The sequence below is a fragment of the Myodes glareolus genome, chromosome 25 (genome assembly GCF_982192425.1).
Source record: "Myodes glareolus chromosome 25, mMyoGla1.1, whole genome shotgun sequence".
Classification (NCBI taxonomy): domain Eukaryota; kingdom Metazoa; phylum Chordata; class Mammalia; order Rodentia; family Cricetidae; genus Myodes; species Myodes glareolus.
This window is the reverse complement of record NC_142050.1, coordinates 29,340,385-29,352,987: the sequence shown is the minus strand read 5'-3', so window position 1 is coordinate 29,352,987 and position 12,603 is coordinate 29,340,385. Positions and strand designations below refer to the sequence as shown.

The 12,603-nt window shown below is 36.8% G+C and overlaps 1 protein-coding gene across 1 annotated transcript in view; it reads right to left on the bottom strand.

The window, feature by feature from the left end:
* The window catches only part of Mkln1 (muskelin 1), a 109,562-nt gene that overhangs the window by 46,063 nt on the left and 50,896 nt on the right, over positions 1 to 12,603 (bottom strand). The window contains exons 7-8 of the mRNA XM_085683695.2: positions 8,242 to 8,319; positions 7,415 to 7,480 (exon numbers count right to left, since the gene is read on the bottom strand). Coding sequence (XP_085539821.1) covers positions 7,415 to 7,480; positions 8,242 to 8,319 — 144 coding nt within the window. The remainder of the gene's footprint in view (positions 1 to 7,414; positions 7,481 to 8,241; positions 8,320 to 12,603) is intronic.

Sequence of the window (12,603 nt, the reverse complement as noted above, 5' to 3'; positions counted from 1 at the left end):
GTAAGAACCACCCACTAGAGGAAGACTCAGTTCTAGTTGCTAACTGGACACTATGGTCTGAAAATGAAATGCCCCCCAAAGGCTATTCTTGAAGATTTGGTCCTAGCTGGTGGTACTATTCTGGAGAGGAGGCCTTAGCTGTAAGAGGCAGGTCACAAGGAGTGAGACCTGTGAGACAATATGCTGTCCTGGCACTCGTGCCCTCTTTCCTGGCTACAATGGTATGAGTTCTCCTAACCCCTTCATATGCTGGTAGATAAAAACCCCCTAAAAATGTAAGCCTAAACTGTTTGTCACAGTCACAAAAAGCTTTGATAATATAGAAATTTGATGCTAGAGAAGGAGGGTTGTTGCTGGTGACTAACCAAGGCCATATGGTTCTTTGGAATTGGTTTGCAGAAAGTTTGTAGACGATACTTAGGATGCTAGAGATGGAGCTTAGTCAGCAATTCCAGAAGCTCAGAAGGTGAGAAGACATGGTCACTGCTAGCTGCTTTTAGTTTACAGAGAAAACTGAGAACAAAAGGCAGATAGAAAGATTTGAAAAACTTAGTTTAGAAAAACTGTATACACATTTGTAACTAAGAAGGACGTGGTTTGTGAACTGCTTCAAGTAATTAAAGAAGCTAGTTTCTTCTCAATGAGACAATAGGAAAGATGACATGGAAGCACCTCAGGAATTGGCCAGATGAACACCATAGCAAAGAGGAAATAAATTAGAAGACTTTTCATTGAGAAATCAGTGCTTCTAGGGCACTCTGACCTCACCTATGAAGTTATTTCTAAAGATTATTTAACTAACCATGCTAGGTTACCCAGGCATTGAGCCCACTTTAGCTAACAACAGACTTCAGTGTAGTTTACCTGATGTTGGTTTTGCAGATATACAGAATGCTAGAGTCACAGAGTCATGAAGGTTTCTATTAGATTTCAAAGTTAGGCTGAGAAGTGAGACAATACGTGCATAGAGTTCCTGAAAGGGAAATGCATGAAGCTGGAAGAATGAAGACAAAGACAGAAATGAATAGCAGGGAAGTTAAGAGATTTCAGGAATATAGAATGTATACTGAGGAATGCTGCACGTCAACAAGAAAAGCTAGCCTTAAAGAGAGGCCATGAGGGTTGGAACCATCAAATTGTTGGAAGCAACCACTTTTAGAGCTGGACTGTCAACGGTGTTTCTGAAATGCATGTCTCTTTCTCATTTCACACCATCACATACCCCAGATGCTGGACATGAGCTACAGATACATTTCTATGCCTCCATCCCTCCACTCCAGAATGGAAATGTCTATCCTGCCATTTTATGTTAGAAATATATCTAACTTATTTTAAAGAGGCTTACTTTTAAGAGCTTGTCCTGTGTCTTAGCAGCGATTTTGGATTTGAACTTCTGTCCCCTACAGGCTCATTCTTAAAGGCTCAGTCACAGCCAGAAACACTACTTTGAACCTTTTTTTCTTCTCTCTCTCTCTCTCTCTCTCTCTCTCTCTCTCTCTCTCTGTTTTTCAAGACAGGGTATCTCTGTGTAACATTCCTGGTTGTCCTGGGACTCGTTTTGTAGACCAGGCTGGTCTCAAACTCACTGAGATTTGCCTGCCTCTGTCTCTCAAGTGCTGGGATTGACGGTGTGCGCAACCACTGCCTGACTAGAACAATGGGCAATATTTTCCCTCCCTCCCTCCCTCCCTCCCTCCCTCCCTCCCTCCCTCCCTCCCTTTCTTCCTTTCTTCTCTCTGTTTCCTAGCCACCATGATGCCTACAACAATGGACTAAAATCATGAACCAAAATACTTTCTTCCCCTAAGTTATTTTTCTGAGGTATCTAGTAACAGTGGCAAGAAATTAATAGAGTGATCAAGCACAAGAACTTTATCTTCCTCAGTCTTAAGATTTTTTATTTACAAAATTCTGTTCAGAGGTTCCTCAGATTTAAGTTATACAAGTTGTCAAAAATAAACATTTCTATTTAAAAAGAAGGAAAACAAACAAACTTCCAGCTACCTTTCAGTCCTAAGTACCTCAGACACTGTAACAACAGTATTACTGTACTAGACTCCAAACCAACCAAGACCTAGAATCCCTTTGGTACCGTAAAAATATGAAACAATGGTAATTATTTAAATAAAAGTCTATCTTATTTGACAACTATAAAACAATCCATTATCATTAGTTAAAATAACACTTTCCCAGATGACATACAATAATGTCCAGACACGTAATTTTATAGGAAAAAGAATAAAGAATTTTCATATGGCTTAAGATTATTTTCCAAGACCTCACTATAACAGCAGTTAACCCTGCTAATTTCTGAAGCTTGTAGAGTGAGGCCCATATAACAAAAATAGCAGTAGCAATCGACCTTTTGTTTTATAGTACTTCTGGGCACTCTCTGGATAAGGTTACCCTGGTTCATTAACTTTAATAACCCTTTCTCTTGGGCTCTGAGTTCTCAATGTTCTTTCTGAAAAGCAGGTCTCTTTGTACGCATAAACTCTCACAGCAAAGAAAACCCACATTTCCACAACAGCCTCATTGATAGCTGAGCAAAATAAAATCTGGCACAGGGCAAGCATCCCAAAAGAATTAGGCAAAGATGTTATTCCTGTTCATGGATGTTTTGTGATCCAACTGAAGCAATAATAAAGCTAAATGAATTTTGTAGAAACTTAATATTTTGATTTACCTGAATAAAGAAAGTGCAACAAAAATTTTAATTAAATCACCTCATCACTTAAATCTCACAAAGATAAGTCATATAGAAATAAATACCAAACAGTGTCATTACTCCACCAAAAGACAAAAAGGATTAACCCATACAGTTGTCTAGAGAGAACTATGGTAAGAAGAAGGTGTAGAAAGAGGAAAAGCTGAAATCCTAGCAGGAAACCCATACCCTCCCACACAAGTCTTGTAAACATGTCATGGATAGCCTAGGAACCTAATCTTCTTCAAGAAGCAAACTTTTCTTTTCATTTCTCCCGCTTAAAGGAATATAGGCTAGCATGGGTATGCATTGTCCTAGCCCTTTAGCATATCTATTTGATAAGTTTAAAGTACTGATTTGAATTCACAAACGACTGTAGGAAATGGAAAGAAATGGAATAGTCCCTTGTCCTTGAAGAACTTACAGTCTAGCCATAACTATATGTGCTTAAGGGAACATAAGCCACTACAACACAGAATAGACCAAGTGCCACGCAACGGCAAAAGCACAAGTGTCCTAAAGGGGAAGAGGACATGTGGCTGAGAACTCGACAGATTTGTGGTAAGAGTAGTCTCTGTCCTGGAGTCAGAATGTGGCTTTGTCTTCTGGTCAGTAGAATGTGGGACAGAAAAAAAAGCCTTTCAAGCAAAGTAAAATAACAAAGAAACATAAACAGAACAACACAACAAAAATGTTTGAAAAGCCATAAACTCCAAAGTCGGGCAGATTGTAGCCCCAATCTTGACTCTATACATACATACATACAGCTGTATGACACTAAAGTTCCCTAACCACTAGTTTCCTAATCTTTCAAATGTTTATCTTTTGTAAAGATACAGTGAAAACTAAAATCATACAAAGCATGCAAAGAAGTTGCAAAGATGAATAACTAAATTACAGAAAATGTACAGAAAATTTGGACACAAAGGTAGTAGGCAGACAGAAAGTTTAAAAAGACAGACAGTGACTAGATCATGGTCAAGGTTCAATTATTATGGCCTAAACTTAATTCCATAGACACTGAAGAACTAAAAACAATCTTAAGCAGAACGGTTAGTCTGAACTTGCTGCAGAACGATTGAAAAGGAAGACACAGGAAACTAGAGAGAATGGTGGCAATATGGTTAGCAGTAGCCTATTTTCAAAATTTCAAGCCAATCTCATTTAAGAGACCACATCAGGTAATCATCAACCAATCCATCAACTATTACTCCATAAATCTTACAATTCAACCATTATTCTTTGGCACAAGGATAGATCATTTGGTACCAGAACCTCATAAGTCATGGATCTATTTACTCCTAGTAGTACAATTTACATATTGTTCCTGAATTAAAAATAAGGTATGTTAACATAAGTAAAGAATTTGGCCTTTTATACACCATTTGCACTCCTTTTGTAAAATAAAATGGGCTTTTTTACTTCAAGTGCTTAACAGAAATATCTATCACTCTATTCTAAGGAGCAAATCAGACTGCTGATTGTATAAACCTCCACAAGATGGCACACTATTCATAATTAAATGAGTCTGTCCATTTTGAAACTACAGACTAGATCAAATATGTTTAACAGAAAAGCCAAACGTCATACACAAATCAAGTATCAACAAGAAGACAGTGAGATGGCTCAGTGGGTAACGCCTGAAGACCTGAGTTCCCCTGACCACAGAGTTGTCCCCTGACTTTCATAGGCACATCTTGATACTGATACCCTAACAGGAATCACACACACAATAAAAACAAGTACAAATATAGCCACATGAAAGTTTGATGACAATTAACAACCCAAAGTCCTCTTTATTCACTTCATTAAAAACTTCAAGAAAAACTGAGACATATGTCTTGTGTTTGTTTCAAAGCACTTTAATGTAAGTAGTTCAAGGTTCAGAAGCATAGAAAAGAGCTTCTAAATGACAAATCCCCAATAACTTTGTCTGCAGGCATCAAATGATAGGTATGTGTTGTCTGAGCTTTTTCCCTAAATTCAGTAATAATCACATAGGAAGAATAACCTAACACAAGACAATCCATATTGAAATAAAATCTCTCCACACAAACTGTTTTACCTAGACCACAGATGAAATCCAAGACACAATTAAAGACTATTAAAAGGAGAGGTGTTAGATTCAGGGACTACAATCAATAAAACAGACATACATACAGTAGGTCAAAGTAGCATATCCATCCACTACCATGGTAGGTACACCATATATACATGTAGATGTACAAATATGAAGAAATAATGAAAAGAACCAGAGACATATATCCTAGATGAATATACATGTAAAAGTCCTTAATGGAAGTCTTGGAAACTAAGTTCATCAATACACTGAGAGACTATATTCTACAATCATGCCAGTTTCATCCCAGGGATACAAGGATGTATCAACACATGCAAATTAGCAAATACAACATATAAATAGAATCAAGGGGGCAAAAGTCACAGGATTATCCTAACAGATAAGATACAGAGAAGGCATCTAAGAAAATTCAACATACCTTCATGATAAAAGTCCCAAAGAAACCAGGAACACAAGAATCATACCTCAGAATAATAAAGTATGTGTATAACAAACTAATAGCAGATATCATGCTGAGTGGGGGAAAACTGCATGTATCTCCTCTAAAATTGCCATTATTATTTAATGCAGTATTTTAAATTTTCACCAAGTAATGAGCAGGGAGGTTGAGATTGAGATGAAAGGGTTACAAGTATAGTAGCCATCATGAAGAAATTAAAATCAGGGGCTAGAAGATGGCTCAGCCAGTAGAGTGCTTGTCACATAAACACAAGGACCTGAGTTTGATTCCAACACCCACTTAAATAAGCCAGGTTATCTACGTAGATTGTAATCCCAACACAGGGGAGAGAGATTGACAAACTTCAATGTCAACTTGTCTCCACATACACATGCATAAATGCGCAAAAACTTATGTATGGGTACACGAACACAAACATGGGACACACAGGTGTGTGTGTGTGTGCGTGTAAAATATATGCACACAAAATTAAAATCACATGACTGTAATAGTGATTCCTACTATACTTTTTTGTTTGTTTTTTGTTTTATTTTGTTTTTGTTTTTTGAGACAGGGTTTCTCTGTGTAAGAGCCCTAGCTGTCCTGGAACTAGATCTTTAGACCAGGCTGGCCTCGAAATCACAGAGATTCACCTGCCTCTACCTCCCGAGTGCTGGGATTAAAGGTGTGCACCATCACCACTTGGCTGTCCCACTATACTTCTTCAAACTACAATTTCTACAGTTAGACAAACAGGAATGGCAATACGGCCACTGGCCTCTTAGAACCTGCTGAAATTCTGTCCCTATTGCATAAAACAGTATGGTATAAAAGATATCTATACCTTCACCTTTTGAGTTTCACAATAAGGACCTCTGATAACTCCAATCTTCAGTCACATTGTTCACGCTAAGTTCTGTCATGACATCTGTTTATCACTTGAATCTTTGTTTTCCACCTTCAAATCCCATACATTATCTTTAAATTATCTTCTTTCCTCATATATGTTTTTTCCCTGTCATGTATGGTCTCTTTCCCACAGATAGCACAGTAGTAAACTGTAATGGCATTTCAACTGTGTTTTAATAAACAGAGCTTGCCTAAAGATCAGAAAGTAAAACAGACCCACTGGTCACCTTTAATCTCAGCCCTAGAGAGGATTACAAAATGGGAAGAGACAGCTCTCAGAAACAGTCTCATTCTGAGATTCCTGGAGACAGGATCGCCATTTTGGACTCAGGTCGAGGTAAGAGCCAGTGGCTGGCTGTTTTGCTTTTCTGACCTTCAGGCTGAACCCCAATTTCTCTCTCTGAGTTTTTATTAATTGTTCTTCAATAAGCACCCTGAAACTCCTGCCTGTTGAAAGTGGGCTTTAAGTATCAAGGTCACCTCACTGTTGGATGAAGGGCATTTTGCTGAGAAAATTAAAGAGTCTTTTTCAGACAGTTTCCTTCAGTGTATTATTAGCAAGAATTTGCCTCTTTAATAAACAATAGGCATGTTTGTTGCTCTGACACTGAAAAACAAATGCCTAAAAGGCTACATCATATTCAAGCCTACTTCTGTATGGTAGGCTAGTATCTGCAAGGAGGCGCACAAATTAGGAAACAAAATCTTATACCTTGAAAGAAAACTTTTCCAAAGAGACTCTAATAAGAGTCTCAAGTTCTAAAAGTTACTGTATGTATTTAATATGTAGTTAAAGGTGAAATAGTCAATCTTATTACTAACATTTTTGAAAATAGTCAAGATTTTGTATCCATACTGTATTTTTTCTAATTAGTCACAAAATAATCTCAATCTACCAAAGAAATATTTTTATTTCCGAAGTACTGAGTCAGCACAACAGAGTAACAAAATGGTATAAATACTCTTAGAAAAGTAAACTGCTTGAGCGAATACTGGTTTTGTACTAAGTGGAACCATGTGAAGGACGCATCTCTGTTAGGGTATCTAAGGTCAGCTGGGCAGCAGCCTCCTCTCTGTCAACTTTCAGACATGCATGCAATCAAAGTTATTCTCTTTGCCATCTGGTTTAATGAGTAACATTCAACCTATCTCATAAATGGAAAGAGAAGTGTGTCCACTCTCATAAAGCATTTGAAATGCAGACCAATGATTCTGGCATGGACTGAGGAGCTCTACCCATACTTTAGAACTCTGCTGGGACACTGCTAGTGTGACTCACCTGTCTGAACATCAATAACCATCTGATGGCCCCCTCTCATTCCTGGTCGGTTATCTTCTCCATCACCTGGAGAAGAAAAAGTATTTTCTATAAAGAAATAATAAAACTTTCAATTTTAGAGGAGTAACCTCACTTGTAAGTATATAAAGGGTAGTAACAACACTCTGCATGTATTCCTTCAAAATAGTATAAATAAGTGAAAGGAAGAATAAAGGAAGAAATATCTTTGTTTCAACTATTCAAAAAGTTATAGGACTCTAGGAAATGGTGTATATACATGTGTGTTAAGGATAAAACCCAAGTTCCCATAAAAGATAAGCAAGAATTCAAACACCAAGTTATATTCTCAGCCCTAAAATAACAGGATTCTAATATCACATTTGATATAAACCAGGAAGTCTAAGGTTTTCATCATAAATTTCCCATCAGTTGAATTTATTAGTTTGGCAAATGAACTTTCCTGATTTTTGTATGTAAAATTGACATCATTTAACTCTGTACACAGGAGTTTCACAGGAGTACTATAAAATAACTGAGATGTGTAAAGAACACATTTTGTCACAGTGATGAAAAAAGATTTAAAAGATAATTTAAATACAACAAACTAGGATTGGGACTATAGTTCACTGGTAAGAGTGCTTACCTAACTTGTACAAGGCACTTAGTTCAATCCGTAGCCTCAGGAGAAAAAAATGATGTATAATAATCCACTCTGCCACCTAGTTAGGAAACTCATGTTCTACAGGAAACACGTGCTCTTTATTAAGAGAGTGGGAGAACTTGTGGGTAAACCAATGACAACGGACAGGAAGGACAGTGCAGCTCACCTTTGGTGCTCTTAGGAATGATCTGACTCCACCGCGGCTTATACTCCTGCTGACTGATATACTGATTGAATAAGCCATCTGCAAGTATTAAAAATAAGAATTATAGCTCAGCTGATTCTCTAACCTCCCAATATAATACCCAAATATAAATAGTAAATGATTAGTTGACACAACAACAGAAACAAATTGCATTAGGAGCAGCCCATATCAAATGCATGTTTCCACAATTACTATATTCATTGCTATAAAGTTACTACTGCATTCATGAATAAGCATGTGACCTCAACAAAACCCTGAAAGAAGGAAGATACTAAGAGGAAAAAAGTCAAGATGACAATTTAAGGTTGAAAACCAGAAGCAGCAGAAAATAGTTAATAAAATAATCTGAATATATGTTTTATTTCAATGAAACACAGTCATATATACCTTAAAATCATTTTTGGCATCAAATACAAATGGGAAAAGAAAGAATAATCAAAGTCAGGAAGAATATTTGCTTTCTGGTGATTTTCCACGATCATTCTTTATTTTATTTACTACTTTTAAAATCTTTATCCCTTATAATAAATGGATTCTTCAATTCCAATGTCTTCCCCATGAAAAGTACTTAAGAGTTCATAAATTTTGTTACCAGATTACAAAACAAAACAAAACAAAACAAAACACGAATAAACCCTAAATAAGAAGATATGAATGCAACAGCTTTGGTGTAGGCACTTTATAGTACAACCTCAGAGGAAAAAAAAAACTCTTTAAAACACAAATTCTAGTTTTCTGTGGGTACAAAGTAACAGATAAAAGTACCACCAGAAGCAACAGAACTGTGTTTATTGATGCTGCCAAATGTTAAAATCTGTTTTGTCTTAGTTCATTTAATTCTAACAACCCTAGAAGAATTTGTATCTCCTCTTCTAAGATGGAGAAGTACCTATTCAGAGAATTAAAGAACTTTATCAAACTCATACATATCTTAAGTAGTGGTGGAAAGTGGATTCCAGTTTGTTTTTCTTCTCAATCTTTGTTTGGTAAACTTTTCATCTACTTCCTGGAGGAATTATCACTATAATATAGTGATTATATGCATATATAATATATGATATATATGATAAATATTATATATATTATATATTACACATTTCACTAGTTACTATGGAGACTGCCCTTCTCCAACACATCTCTCTATTCCAAATGATTTTCACCCTACACCCATGTCTGTCACAAGTTCATAAATGATATATAAAATCAAATTCTAGATAACAAAGCAGGAGGAATCTTCTAAAGGACTTGTAAGCAATGTTTCATTGCTTCTAAACAGACATACAGTTAAGAGAGAAAAAGACTTTTGTCCTCTGGATACACATAACACACAATGCAATATATAATGTATGCAACTACTAAATTCTATTTGTAGAGCTAGGAAAAGAATAAATTCTATAGTAATGACAGAGCAGAGAAAGATAAAGACACTACTAGATCACTGAATCAACCAACCAGGAAAGCTACCTCCCCCTTTGGTCTTCTTGTTAAGCCATGCAGAGACTTTTCCTTACCACGTTAGAGTTTTCTTTTACATGTATCCAAAGAGAAAACTGACAATGTGCTCATATTCTCAACAATTCTATCCCTTGACCCTGATTTCTATCTAAATGAGGATTTCCTGTGTCACTGAAAACAAAAACTTGTTCAAAATGCTTTTTTTTTCATAACTTGCCTACTCGGGATTTAAACAACCTCCCTAATCTCTTTCTTTTCTGGGTTAACTAAGAAGCTGTCGTAAACAACCCTATATAATCATCAAATTTCTTTCTTCTTTGCCTTTGTAACCTTATCAAATCAACAGAAAAACTTTTTAAGTCAGCACCCAAGCTAGATGTGGTGTTTATGCCTTAGTCCTTGTACTCTGGAGGCCGAAGCAGAAGGACTGGCTTAAGTATGACTAGTATGGCAGCTGGGCTAGCTAGTAAGTTCCAGGCCTTCTGGGGCTACAGCTGGAGGGTCTGTCTCACCTCCAAGTTCTTCCACACTTAGAAGGTGGCATTTACATTTTCATTATTATAGGAAGGATCAGTATATGCAGTACAATTTAATTTAGTGAATGTGTCTATTACATAATTTCATAATTTTAGAGCCCTGCTTTATTCAGCCTTCCTGACTAAAACCTCCTTTATCATAGGATTTGGAAAACTAAAGACTGAAAAGGGCCTAAAGACTGTAGTTCAACAAATACTTGCCTAATATGTACAAAGTTGTGGCTTCAATCTCCAGAAGCACATAAAATTGAACAAGTTAGCAACTATCTGTAATTCCAACACTTGGAAGATGAGGCAAGAAGATCAGAAGTTCCAAGTTAACCTCAACTATAAAGCAGCCTGGCTACATGAGACCATGTTTAACAATAAATATTACTGGTTTTATTAAAATAATGGAATCAAAATAATTTAAAAGGTATGTTGTATAAACACTATATAAAAGTAGGTAAGCAATACAGAGTAAAATTTAATTAAAAGCAAAAAAATTAAGATGTGTAACTAAAAACATGGCAATAAGAGGAAGAAAATCAGAACCTGTAGACAGAAGTTTCTGTCTTGTCTGGTCCTGTAGTTGTTCAGTCCCCCCCCCCCCAAAAAAAACCACAAAGAGGCTTATATTAATAATAAACTTTTGGCCTATTAGCTCAGATTTATTATTAATTAACTCTTACAATTTAATTTAACCCATAATTCTTGCCTATGTTCAGCCACGTGGCTTGGTACCTTTTCTCAGTAAGGCATTCTCAATCTTGCTTCTTCTGCATCTGGCTAGTGATTGACGCTCTGCCTTTCCTCTTCCCAGAATTCTATTAGTCTGGTCACCTTGCCTATATTTCCTGCCTGGCTACTGGTTGATCAGTGTTTTATTAAACTAATACGAGTGACAAATCTTTACAGTGTACAAGACCATTATCCCACAGCAAAAACCATAAAGAGATATACAACCCAAACTTCCATGGGAGCATGTTAAGATACATTCTTCTCAGTAACTGAGTCAAAGAGAAACTACTGATAAAGATTTGTGCAATGTGATGAGCAAACCTGAGCTACTAGATATATACAGAACACTGCCCCCCAACACCTGCCAAACTCACAGGCTGCTCAAGTATGAATATTTCCAAAAGCTGATCAAATCTGGCCATATCTCAAGTATAAGTTTGAAAGAACTGGTAATACATGTACCTGACCACTATTCAACTCCATTAGAAGTCAGTAACAAAGACAATAACCAAAAAATGGGATACATTTGGAAATTAAAAAATAATATCTATAAAACTATAACTCAGAAAAAAGCCATTTCATTAAAGAAAATAGTGAACCAGACAAAAATTTAAGTAAATATAATTTTATATCTTTAATAAATGTGAGAAAAATTTAAAATCTGATGATTAGCTAGGCATCCATCTAAAGATGTTATAAAAAAGATACAAAGACTAAGCATGGTGGTACATGCCTTCAATTCCAGTACTCAGGAGAATCTCTGTGAGCTCAAGGCCAGCCTGGTCTACAGAGCTAGTTCCAGGACAGCCAAGGCTGTTAACACAAAGAAATCCTGTTGAGGAAAAAAAAAAAAGAAGGAGGAGGAGGAGGAGGAAGGAGGAAGGAGGAAGGAGGAAGGAGGAAGAAGGAGGAGAAGAAGAAGAACAAGAACAGAACAGAAAGAATAAAATAAACCCACAAGTTAGTTATCTCTAAATGACTTTTCTGATGACAGTGATGGGACTAAAAAAAGAACAATTTATTACTAACTAATATAAATAACAAAAAATATCCTAGGAAATCCTGCAAATATTAAGTAGTTAATAAGATATTAAATAAACCTTTATCTCCTAAGTTTTAAATTTAACATGTTAATAGACAATTCCTCACAATAGTATAACTGATTAAAACTGAAGTAAAAACCCTGATGAGTTGTCCTTCACTGTTCATACAAACTGAATAGGTACGCAGAGTGCTGCCATGAACAGATAGGCAGAGTGCTCCCACCTGGCCATTCCATGAACAGATAGGCAGAGTGCTCCCACCTGGCCATTCCATGAACAGAGAGGCAGAGTGCTCCCACCTGGCCATTCCATGAACAGAGAGGCAGAGTGCTCCCACCTGGCCATTCCATGAACAGATAGGCAGAGTGCTCCCACCTGGACATTCCATGAACAGATAGGCAGAGTGCTCCCACCTGGCCATTCCATGAACAGATAGGCAGAGTGCTCCCACCTGGCCATTCCATGAACAGAGAGGCAGAGTGCTCCCACCTGGCCATTCCATGAACAGGTATGCAGAATGCTCCCACCTGGCCATTCCATGAACAGAGAGGCAGAGAGCTCCCACCTGG